Genomic DNA, 13,591 nt, shown 5'->3' on the forward strand with positions numbered 1-13,591 from the left:
TCTCCATATTCAAGCTGTTGATAAGACCTATCCATCAATTTACCTTCTTAATATCCTTTGTGTATGCTTCCTGCTGTCCTTTGACACTGCCACAGGCCCTAATCACCTTATTCTTGGATTATTATAAAAGCCTACTGGTTGATATCACTGCCCCAAGTCTCTCCACATTCTTATGTCTTTCATTCAAATGACACAGTGATCTCCTTAAAGTGCAGATCTGACTATATCACTCTCCTTAAAGGACCCCCTCCCCATGCCCTTTAATAAACTCTAATGGCTCCCCATCATCTCCAGGATCAAATATAAAATCTTTAGTCTGGCATTCAGAGCCCTTCAATACCTGCTCTACTACCATCAATTCCTTGGACTACTTATGCCCTACACTCCCCCACATAGATTTTGATCCAGCGACACTGGCCTCTTTGATGTTCTCTGCACAAAGATGCTCCATCTCCTGGATCCAGGAATTTTCATTAGCTGTCATTCATGCTGAAATGCATCTTCATCTTGTGACTTTCTTCAAGTCCTAGTTAAAATCCCATTTACTACAGGAAACCTTTCCCAATTCCCCTTATTCTATTGCATTCCCTCTATTGATTACCTCCATTTTTCCTGTATAGATCTTGTTTGTACATCGTTGTTTCCATGTTGTCTCCTCCACCTTGACAATATCAACTATCTTTTGCCTTTCTTTGTATCCTCAGAGAATAGCGCAGTACCTAGCACATAGTAAGTTCTAAATAAATGCTTAATGATTGAGTAGATGTTCAATAATGTCTCTCAAATAACAGACATCTTATTCTATATTTTTTATTAAAATTATTATTTTCCTTTAAATTATCAATTTTATCACAACCCTAACCTGCTTTAAATGTGTAGTAGAAAAAGAGCTGATCTTTAGTTCAAAAGATGGTTCAAATACCTGGCACTGACACATATTAGTTCTGTAATATTTGGAAAGTCATAACTTCTCTGAGCTAGCTGCCCTCCACTCATCTTCATGCCATAATTCCTTACTAGCTCAGGCTCTCCAGTTCCCACCCTAAATCCAGGAGCTTCATAATAATAAGACCCCATAATTAGAACAACGCAGGCCCACCATACCTATATGGCACCAAGCTCCCATCTGATGAAAATTATCCATAACTTACAAAGCCTAGACACACCCTACAGAGTGTGTTTCTCTGGTCAGTTTCATGCTATGCCATAGCTTATCTATCCTGACCCATTTCTACATCTGGTTTATGGAAGAATAATCAAATCAACACCATGATTCCTGAAAAAAATTATCAGTATGGTTCCACTCACTATTCCTACAGACTCTCACTTCCAAAAGATCCATCTCTGGCCACTACTACCTCATAATGTTTTCTCCCCTTATTAGAATATAAGTTTTATGGGGGAAGATTTCTTTGGATATTTTTATATTTATGCCCTCAACATACAGCATGAGGCTTAGAGAAAGCACCTGATAATTTTTTTTCAATCATTCATGTCAAATTAAGATCATAATACTTGCACTTCCTATTTCATAGGGCTCTTATAAGAAAATTGCTACAAAAACCTAAGCTACAACAAGGCCTAAGCTACAACAAAAAAAGATTTATTATTATTTCACAAAAAGGATACTGGTCAAAATGTTACAGGAGACAGCCATTTAAACATTTGGGGATATCCCTAAATAACGTTTCTCTAAATAACTGTTAATGCCCATGACAATGAAGTTTCACTATGATGTATTAACAAAGTTAATGATCTTACTACTTACTCCATAATATAGGAGGGTAGAGGGGAAGGTCTTAAAAAACAACAGTGTTTTTCATTCTTTAAAAAAAAAAAAAAAAAAGAGAGAGAGGGGAAGGATAAAGACCAGAGTGATAGCTAATATACTCTTGATTCAAGACATCAGTTTATAGTTAGTTGGCTGAAATTCAATAATAGGGTTTTTTTTTTCTCCTTCAAAAACTCTACTGATACAAATTTCTACAGTGAAAAGAAGGAATAATTCCCAGACATAAGACTAACTCTGCTAGAAAAGACAAAGAAATGTACCCTGAATACTGTTTGTACTTGTTTCTTTTCAAGAGAGCCAAGAGCTTTTTTTTTTCCCCAGATCCTGTAACAGAAGTTTGTTCTCAGCTAGAGACCTCAGGGTCAAACTTTCAGACAAGAGCCAATTTCTATGACAGTTATAAGTGCACAAGGAATAAAGAAGTGTTGTATAATGGAAAAACTGACACTGCTACAATCTTAACTTCAAGTTTTTGCAGGAAGTCTCAATAAAATGTAGAAAATAATTAGAGAAAGACATAATAGATAAGGAATGAGAATAAGAAGGAACTTCTAAGACCAGTTTTGTTTTACTTTACTCTGCATAAAAAGCACTCCTTAAATTAAAATTAATCTTCCATATGGCTGTTTAATATTAAGATCATGCTAATCTCCTCAAACTGTCCATAATCAATTAAAATAAAATGAGAATCATATGAATCATACTAATTCAGGGAACAAATATTAATCAAGCAGAAATGTCTGGCTAAATTAACTATGAGAAAAAACAGATGAGAATTCTCTATTTCAAATGCTTACAATTTTATAGACATCTTCATTGGGGCTGTCAAATTTCTGCTGTATCCGTTCCTCAAGGAAATAAATGCGAAGCTTCAAGTTGAAATTTTCTTTCTTCAAGTCAGTGATTTGCTGTAACAGAAAATTAAATATTTGTGGTTTTGAGGAAGTGGAGGGGAAGGGTCCCAAAAACAGCAGGAATTCTTTACATATAGAGAGGATTAGATCCAGCTTAAAAGTACCTAAATCAGTGCAAAGTTACTAGTAGGATAAGCTTATTACTCTTCCATTCACTCCACCTGAAGAGATCAGGAGTACATTTTTTGTGAATCAAGTTTTACCAATAGAAATAAGTCTTGTGTTACAATTTTGCAAAATAGTTTTATTGAAAGCAGTTTGGTGGAAATTGGTATAAACCAACATCGCACACTGCAAATAAGGAATAAACTTCAAATAGATATAAAATAGATTTAGAAGTAACATCGCAAACAAATTAAAGAAAAAGAAATTACATTTTAGATAAATGAATAGAAGAGTTTGAATTTGTGACTAAACACAGAAGACAAGAGAAAACAAAATGAACAATTTTGATAATATAAAATTTAAAAAATTTTTGCATAAATTTGTTGCAGTTAGAATTGGAAGTATTTTTCAGTAAATTTCTCCTATAATGACTTCATATCCAAGAAAGATAAAAGATTGATTCAAATTTCTAAGACTTAAGAGCCATTCCCCAGTATATATGAACAATTTTCAAAAGAAGAAATCCAAGCAATAAATAACTTTATGAAAAAAAATGTTCTACATCACTAATACTTAAGTGCAAATTAAAAGCAAATTAATAATAAGTTAATTAATAAATAATATTAATAATTAATTAATTAATAAATAATAAATAAGTTGCAAATTAAAGCAAAGTTGTGAAGTTTTCACTTCACAACTACCTTACTGGCAAAAATAAAAAAGAAAGTTACAAATATCAGCAGGATTACAGAAAAATAGATACTACAAGAGAAACTGTAAACTGATGAAGTCATTCTGAAAGCAATTTGAAATTATGTATGAAAATTTAATAAAATTTGCACATCCTGTGAGCCAATTAGGAAGCAGAGTAGATAGAAATGTTTATAAAAATACAGCAGTTCTTTTTTGTAATAGCCAAAATCTAGAAATTAATAGGATTCCCACCTACTACAGTATGGCTAAACAATGGTAAATGAATAAGGAGTATTACTTTGCCTAAGAAATGACTAAATGGACAGTTTCACAACAAACTAGAAAGAACTCTATGATTTGGAACAGAATAAAGTGAGCAAAACAGGAGAAAAATTTAACCATAAATATCATAGAGAAAAACAAGCTTGAAAGATTTGAGAATTCTGACTAATGCAATAATAAACCATGAATCTAAAGGACTGAAAATGAATTACTCCACCTACATCCTGCCAACAAGATAATTGATCTAAAATACTGAATGAAAAATGTATTTTGGGATATGACTAATGTGGGAATTTGTTTTTCAGGACTATGAATGCTCCTTATGAGGGCTTGGTTTTGGTTTGTTTTCTTGTTCAGTGGAGAGTTCAATTGGGGAGTGAAGAGGTTGGAGACATCATAAAATGCCTGCAAAATAAATGGATAAAATTTTTTAAAGTTTGACAAACTTTTAAATACTAGAGATTTAAATTATCAAGACACAAACAAGCTTATTTTTATAAGACAACTATGAAATGATCTCAACAGAAATAAAAGGAAGAAAATGGCAGCTAGGTAGTATAGTGAATAGTGTTGAATCTGGAATCTGGAAGATCTAAGTTCAAATCCCGCCTCAAACATGCTGTGTGACCCAGGACAAGTCATTTATTCCTGTTTGCCTCAGTTTCCTTAACTGTAAAAAGAGATAGATAAGGAAATGGCAAAACCACTCTAATATCTTTGTCAACACACACACACACACACACACACACACACACACACACAGTGGGGTCACAAAGAGTCAGACATGATTTAAATGACTGAATAACAACAACAAAATGAAGAAAATAAATACATAGAGAAATGATTGTTCATATCTAAGTCAAGCCAAGATATTAAAGATAGTAAAACATCCAAATCAATTTATAAATCTGAATTAATACCATAGTTACTTAAATTAAAAGCAAATTCAAAGCAGACACATATCAAAGAAAATTATGAAAAGGGAAAAGGAGACTGGTATTGCCAGAATTCAAATTATAAAGTGAAAATTTGGCAAAACTATCTAGTGCTCAATCTAAAAACAATTACTGAAACAAAATGGATAATCCAAAATTGGATACAAAAGCATATAAAGGTGACTAGTGTTTAATAAATTCAAGATTATATAACACCTCAGAAAATAACTCAAAAAAATTGAAGAAAAAAATTATGACAGAAAATTGGACTATATTGAAATCTTATTCCATATAATAATAATAAAATAGCACACTATTACATGATACTCATTTTATAAAACTCCATGAGGATCAAATTTAAATTACAAAACATGGACGTAGGAAAAAAGATAGTGTACACAACTATAGAGAGGAGGAAAATACTATTCAATAAATGAAATAAATCACAAAATAGATTTAATTATGTAAAAGCAAACTTTTGTGCAACAAAAAGCAATAAATATACCCCAAACTAAAAGAAAAACAGAACAGGAAAGGTCTTTGCTGTAAATATAGTTGGCAAATTTTTAAAGAACTGACCCAAATTTATATGAGAAAGATCCATTACCAATAGATGAACAAAGAATGGGAATTTCTTAAAATAATGCTAAATGGTTCATCCTAGTAATTAGGAAAATTACAAATTAAAATAATTCCAGGATATCACCTTATTATAACTATTAAATTGGAAAAGAATTAAAATTCAATTCAGCCAGATTCAACTCAGGATCCAAGTCTTCCACTTTAGGGTCTCTGTGCTATGTCGGCTACAGGATATCTAGCCTGTGTCCACTGAAGAGATTTCCCAGCAAGCGTTGCACCAAAATGGTTCCTCTTCCCTCCAGAAATTTCTCTAGGCATTGTGTCGCGTAGTCTGCAATTCCTTCAACAATTAACTAAAACTCTCCTCTGGGACACTGTCTTCACTCTCCCTAGAATTCCCCAGAGCCTAGTCAGTCTGGATCTAGATCAATCTCTGGATCTTTACCCAGCAGCTTCTCTAGTGCTCCAGAGGATATTCCTAGCTCAAAACTATCTCAGTGCCAGCTCCTCTCTCCTAGCTGTAGTCTCCAAAGTCCCAGATGGAGATCTTAAACAATCAAATTACCTACCTCCTTTAAACAATTTCTCTCTACCCAGACTCCTTCTTAAATGGTTAATCTATCCCCTTCCATTGTCTCTCAATAAGAATCTCTGGCTGAATAAAACAAGTCTCCACCCTCACAGTCTACTCCCTTAATCCCATTTCTCTCAATCCCCACTCCAAGGAGGACCCACTCCAAATTTGTCCATCCCTTTCTCTCTGCTCTCTGGAATTCTATAGTTCCATGGTTAACAAACTTGCTTTAATCTTAAAAGCTTTTCCAGAATTTAGCACAGTGCCTAGCACATAGTTTAAAAATTGCTTCTTGAATGACCATTCTCAATCTCTCCATATTTCATTGAGACATAGCTCTGTTTCTTCCCTTCCCTTCCCTTCTCTCACTCTCTCCGTCACTGCTCTTTACTATCTCATTCTGAGATCTCATCAACTTCCAGGGGTCCAACAATCAGGTCTATGCTGATTTCCAGATCTAAATAAATCACCTTAAAAAAATTACAGGTCAAATTCTACATCTCACCTAAAAAAGTATGCAAAGAAATAAAGGAAGATATCAAAACTTGAAAGAAATATACAGAAAGGTTCTTAAAGAAAAGGAAGTAAATCAGTTATTTCTATTAAAGTTACATAATTTTTAAACATATATAGTAAGTTAAGTATTCTATACAATCTTTAACTTTTTTTTTTAACTTTATTTGAATGGGTGGGGACTCTTTGGATGACAATTAAGTTTATAATTAAAGAATTTAAAATAAACACCAAAAGACTGGGAACTTAAAGCTAGAAGGGAAGCAGTACCTGAATCATAGTAAACATTTAATAAATGCTAACTAATTAAGGGAGGTAATCCTATATTTTTTTATATGTTTGTAGCTTTATTACTTGTACATCACTTTCAATTCACCTCTTGTTCTGTCAACTAAATATTAACAAGCCAGAAGAATATTAATGAAGAAAATTTAAGAAGCCCCATTTTACAAGAGCCAGTGATACCCAACAAGGGAAAATTTAAGTTTCCTATCCTCAACTTTTTACTTTATTCATTATATAATGCTAACATGTTATTATAGCCCTAAAATAAATTGTAAATTTATTCTTACATATTGTAAACTGATTCTTAGACTACTAAGAATAAATGGTAAGAAATTGGATCCATAAAATATATTAGGAAAGGATTTTAGGGACCACATTAGTCCAACTCCTCAGAGAAAAAGCTGTGGCTCAGAGTAGAATTTCTTGCCTAGTCATCTAGGCAATTAATACCAAGGCTAAGGTAAGTTCTCTAATGTCAAATATTTCCGGTGGGAATCCTTCTAATAATGAAAGACTGTAAGTTCTGCTCTAAAATGATATGAAGGGGGCAAAAAAAGAAAACTAATAGGTTTAAATTTGAAGCCTATTCAAGTAAGGAACATAAATTTGTTGAGACAGATGCCCAAACTATGACTGAAAGTTAAAGCATCATCTTTTCTATATAACTTAATGAGAGGCAAGAAGAAACAGACAGTAAAAAGGCCTCAGGGAGAAGAATGTGGTGACAGGGAGAGCAGAATAAGACAACATTAAAAAAAAAAAAAAGCCTCAGCTAATAAGCTAGAGACACGTGGGGAAACATTTGATCTCTCCAGAATAACTCACTTATACTGACTTCACACTTGGCACAATATTTACACTAAATTGAAAACATCTAGTTTGTTTTTCCTACAAGACAATCTTGCCAAACAGAAGGAATATGCTCCTCCAGTGGCAGGGATGCCTGTTAAAACACTAAAATCTGACTCCTTATACTTTTATAACATTTTGTTGTACAACTAAAAAGTTGTACAACTCTAGGATCAGCACCATATTATTATTCAAATGGTACCTAGAACATACAGGTTTCTATCGCTCTTTGGGTTACTTCAAAATGACTTGTTGACTATATTTCTCTTCCTTTTCTTTTATTAGTTTCCTACTTGTACATGGTTTAATTAATTCCCATTCCATTTTAAACTGACAGAAGGACTGAGTGAGGTAAATAAAGAGCAATGGCAGAGTCAAGATGATTGGGTTCTCTGCTACTGACCAGTCAACTATTTTTTAACTTTGAACTTCAGTCTTCTATAAAATGAAAAGTTATACTACGTGACCTCACAGTCTCTTCTAGCTATATATCATTATATAAGTCTATGAATTTATTATTCAACTACACTTAGTCACTATGGAGAAATCATTAAACATATAGCATATTAAATGTATTTTACAAACTCTCAGCATTCTGCCCTCCCTTTAACACTTGTGGTTTCAATTTTCTGGGTAACAAGAATAGCAAAGGAAATGTTGGTTGGCTTCATTAAGAACCTCCTTTTAAATGTTTTAAGGAGACAGAGCATGAAACATTCATCGAAATAAAAACATGTTCCCAGCCAGATGCTTGCTGTAAAAAGAAACATTACTCAACTACCAATAAAATATTTATGCAGGTTTTCTTTAGAATGCCTGTTGTTTTGTGTGGGGAGTTAAAATTCTTAGCCACAGTTGAAAGACTTTGTCCTATTCAAGCTAATGTAGTCAGAAGGTCTTCAGTTTATGGCCTAAGCTAAAAGAGATTTAGGTTGGTCACCACTATAAAGTGGAACGCCAAAAATTAAATATATTCTCTTTTCTTTTGCAAATCTTTCAAGTGAAACTACAGTGAACACTCAGAAGAATGGATACTAGCTTTTCTCCATAAATTGACAATCAAGTTCCCTAAAGATGGCTGTCACCTTTTCTGTAAAAAGAAAGGTTGTGCTCAAAATGCTTCGACAAAATTGAAAATATCTTCTTAGAAAAAATTACAATAGTTCACTTTCCTATAGCCCTTTATAAAACACTTTCCTCACAAGATTCATGTGAGCTAGGAAGTTCAAGAATTATCATCTCTATTTTACAGATGAAAAAACAGGCAAAATCATTCCACACAGTCACAGAACTAGTTAAGGGGCTCAAATTCTGGGCTCCAGACTCCCATTTTGGTGCTCTTTCCACTATAACATGTTGCTTTCTACACACACACACACACACACACACACACAAAAACAAACATGCTACCTACATTATTTATACCTTAGAATTTAACACACAAAAGTAAGATAATTCCATAGCTAGTTTCCAAACTTGTATCACTTTGGACACAAGAGCTAGTTTGTTTTTTTGATTTAAGGTTTGGGGGTTTTGTTTTTGTTTTTTTATGTCAATCACTTGAAATAAAGAACATCAAAAAATTTAAATGGATGAATATTTATCAAAGTTAGGGAAAAAAATACTCCACTTTGATGACAAACAATAATGAAATCAACTGACTGGCTAACTATTCCATGGCCATTCTCTACCATATAACTCACAAAGTCAAAAGCTGTATTAAATCAATCTATCAACTTTATCTCTATTCCTATTACTCACTCTTAGTTGGTATTACTTTCAATACTACTCAGTTGGCCTATTACAATAACCCTATCCATTGTAAAAGCTTGCCTCTCTTCTCTCCACCTTTCAACCTATCCTTCAAAATAAACATAAATTTGATCTTATTGTTTCTCTATTTAGAAATGTTCAGTGGCTTCTCACACTCTCCTAAATAAAATTTCAGTTCTTTTGTCTATTTTACAAAGCTTTTGATAATACAGCATGACTTAAACTTCAGAGTCTCATCTTTTTAAAAAATGTGGTAACTTTCAATATAATTGGTTTTCATTTTCATATATAAGCCTATATATTTTGTGTATTCTAAAAAATCATCTGAGAAAAGGTCTTTAGGCCTCAGCTGCCTGCCCCACAAATAGTTACAACCAATACCTATGCCACCTTCCTGATCCTCTAAATTGGTAATGATCTTTCCTCTCGTACCTCACATAAACACTTTGTTTTCTCACTATCTAACGTATTTTTCATATAATATTGTATCATAGAGCTGTCTTTGTTGTGAACTTGTTGGAATATAGTCTAGTTAGGGGTTAGTCCTATAATTTCATTAGTATAGTATCTTCACTGCAGTCTTGGTTCTGAACACAACCTATGAATAATTTGCACTGTGTATGCAAGAACCCTGCCAGAAACACTTTAGCTCAGATTCATGACAGGGCCATGTAAAAATTTCTCAAGTGAAAAGGGGTTACAAGTGGAAAAAATTAGGAACTCCTGCCCTAGGCAATGTTGAAGTTGCAAAGAAAACACCGATCTACATTGGTAGGGGGAGTTTCCTATACCAAGGCTTCTTACACTTTTTCCATCAAAGGAACCCTCAAGAACTCTGGGAGATGACTAAAAACCATTACATTGAATTCCCAATCCCTATATTTATGCCCCTGCATTTTTTATTTCCTTCACAAGCTAATTGTACAATATTTCAGAGTCTGATTCTTTTTGTACAACAAAATAACGTTTTGGTCATGTATACTTATTGTGTATCTAATTTATAGTTTAATGTACTTAACATCTACTGGTCATCCTGCCATCTGGGGGAGGGGGTGAGGGGTAAGAGGTGAAAAATTGGAACAAGAGGTTTGGCAATTGTTAATGCTGTAAAGTTACCCATGCATATATCCTGTAAATAAAAGGCTATTAAATAAAATAAAATTAAAAAAGAAAAAAAAAAGGAACCCTCATTCAATACTCAAAAGTAAAGTCTAGGCAAGGAAACAAAATCACTATGGCCTGGACAAAACCAGATTACCAAAAATGGTTATGATATGACTTGAGCCACTTTCAATGTCTTTCAATAAATTCAAACATAAAATCCTATTAATCCAATTAAAGTTTCTATTTAGAATCAAGAGAAGTCCCTGGGAGCCATCATTCATAAGAGAAACAATCTCTCAGACATCTGGTGTTATGGGCCAGAACTTGAAACAAGGTGCTGAGACACTGGAATTGATAGAGACAAAGCTTATGTACTTAGTACTTATTAGAGTTCACATCGTTAAGAGAACATATATGAGGAGCTCCCAGAAGCCCACAAGCCCACTATCTTGGAGGCGGAGTCAGATTCATTCCATTTTCCACCTTTGTGCTGGCTGGAGGCTTTGGATTCAGAGGAAGCTAGAGGCTGGAGCTGGAAGAGACAAAGGACTAGTGACAGGAGCTCCCAGGACCAAGAGATAGGCCTCTAAGAAAGCTAACAGAGTTATTTTGAAGGAGAAAATAAAGGATTTGGATTTTAAGTCCTGGCTACATTTGGGGTGATTATTACACAGAACTGAAACTAAGGCTGCCTCCAGAAGCTCCCCAAGAAACCTGCTCCCAGAGAACTTTATATTTTAGAGAAGAGAATATTACAATCTGGTTAAATAATTGCTCCTTAAATCCAATCTTAAGAGACCATATAAAAGAAAGGGCTATTAAGTCGTCATATTCGAGTTGTACATTCAAAAGGCCAGTGATTAAATCTGGGTGATTCCATATCACAGGACTACCTACAATGTCAAAGCCCTCAACTAAATATGTATCGCTCATGCTCCATACCTCTGGCATACTCAATACAGAAATTACAAAAGCCAACTTTTAATTGAAGTAGGAGTATGGATGAAATCCAGTTGGCTCAGGTTAATCTGTGATAAATGATATTACCTAATAACGGGGCTTTGCTAAAAGTAGTTAAATGAAATATTAATGAAAAGGAAAGTGTCAAGATTACTTATGGGGTTCAATCTTCACTGAAATGTACCATGATTCATTTAAAAAAAAAAATTGTTCTTGGATAATTCATGACCTAGCATTCTATTTGGTGTGGTTAGTGTTAAATGAAGCTATGATAACCAATGTAGTCAAACAAGCATGTAAGAAACCATCTTCTGGGAGTCCTAAATAAAGTAGCTTACATTTATAACTCCCTTGTGAGGTAGATAAGACAGAGACCCTGCATTTGGGGGAAGTAACTTGCCCAGGTACATAGCTATGGGAGGAGAAGAGGGAAAGGAATAAGCATTTATTAAGTACTTACCATGTGCCAAGTGGGGCAGCTAGGTGGTAAAATGGATAGAGGGCTAGGCCTGGAGTCAGGACAGCATATCAAATCTACCTTCAGACATTTACTAGCTGTGTGACCCTAGACAAGTCATTTAACCCTATTTGCCTCAGTTCCTCATCTGTAGCTAAATGGATAGTACTGAGCCTAGAGTAAGGAAGATATCTTCCTGAGTTCAAATTTATTTTCGAGATATTAGCGATGTGACCCTCAACAAGTCACTTAATCCTTTATGCCTCAGATTCCTCATCTTTCTAAAATGAGCTGGAAAAGAAAATCACTTCGGTAACTTTGCCAAAAAAAACTCCAAATGGGGTCACCAAGAGTCTGAGATGACTGAAATGTGCCAGGCATTTAATCTCAATAAATCTAACGAACAGGGACTCATAATCTAAGTTTTGTATTTAAAGTCCAGCTGTTTATGTAATTGGCATCTAAAGGGTTTGTTAAAGTATGAAAAATGATCATCAGATTCTCCCATCTGTTTTCCCTAGCACTGGGCAGTGAATACTTTCTAAATAAGTAGTTTTGTGGTATGTCAGCAGCTATACAAGAAAAATAAAAGCCAACCCATATACAAAACTTAAGAATCTGAAACAAATTTTACCAGGATAAAATTACAGAGTATACGCCTTCCTTCTTTACAGAGATAAAGGATGAGGGATATGAAAAACTATATCCATGAGTTAAGACTCAGTTGGTGTATTTAAGGAGGCTCTTTTTTCTCCTCTTCTTTTTTATTTTCTGTTACCAAAAAATGGCTTGCTGAAAAGAGAAAGGAATATTTCCAGAAATGAAGATGCTGTTTAAAAAAAAAAAAAAAAAAAAAGTTTTTTTAAATTGTGGGGTATAATCAAATAGTCTTTAAGGTCATGGCAAGATACAGGAAAACAACTACTGAAAAGGCCCTCAAAGTACTTCCAATTGAGAGAAAGGAATATTCTTCCAGACCTGGAACAAATTAGCTAACCCCACCAATGCCAACAAATGGATGTAGATCAATTAAGAAGGAAACAAACCAAATATGGAAACTCCTAACATTCTCTAATATAACGAAGAAACCACTTCCCCCACAAAAGCCATTCTGTTCCTACATCTTCCTTGCTTCCAAGAACCCATTTTGGATTCAGAAGGTCAAAAATCACGTTTTCATTTAACTTTTCAATTTAACTCCACCTTTTCACAGACATAAAACCTTGGAAACCCTCTTATCTGGACATTCCTAAAGTTAAAAGGGGTCCCCCTGCCCTACACAGTCATTACCAATAAAAGTTTTGGTTTCTCAAGAGTTTAGACAAGGAGCTTGACTGATTTATATAAGCTGGCAAAAAGAAAAAGAAAAAGAAAAAGAAAAGAAAAGAAAATTGAAAGTAATATAAAGTATCTACATGGCTGAAATACATGATGAAATTCTTCAATTCAACAAATTAATCTCTAAACATTAAAAAACACTATAAAGATGTAGTAAATAACTCACTTATGGCTTCATGTTATGTGGCACATAAGATAGATAAGTAGGCAAAATACAGGAATGTTTAAAAAAAAAAAAAAAGACTACCATTACATTCATCCCTCTTGACTTGAACACACTGCTTCTCAACACAGACTGAAATCTTACCAGGGGTACCCTAAGAATGAACCAAACAAACTCACATTAAATACCAAATCTCTGCCCTTATACTAACTTCCACTTCACAAGGCCTTAAAGTAACATTCCTCTGTCCTTAAACTAATAAAAAGGCTAGT

General features: G+C 33.9%; 1 protein-coding gene across 8 annotated transcripts in view; it reads right to left on the reverse strand.

Moving 5' to 3' along the window:
• Positions 1-13,591, reverse strand: part of CDK5RAP2 (CDK5 regulatory subunit associated protein 2) — a 159,992-nt gene that overhangs the window by 124,788 nt on the left and 21,613 nt on the right. For all 8 annotated transcript variants that reach the window (XM_031954197.1, XM_031954201.1, XM_031954198.1 and 5 more), the window contains one exon: positions 2,590-2,700. In XM_031954197.1, coding sequence (XP_031810057.1) covers positions 2,590-2,700 — 111 coding nt within the window. The remainder of the gene's footprint in view (positions 1-2,589; positions 2,701-13,591) is intronic.

Source organism: Sarcophilus harrisii, chromosome 2 (assembly GCF_902635505.1).
Source record: "Sarcophilus harrisii chromosome 2, mSarHar1.11, whole genome shotgun sequence".
Taxonomy (NCBI): domain Eukaryota; kingdom Metazoa; phylum Chordata; class Mammalia; order Dasyuromorphia; family Dasyuridae; genus Sarcophilus; species Sarcophilus harrisii.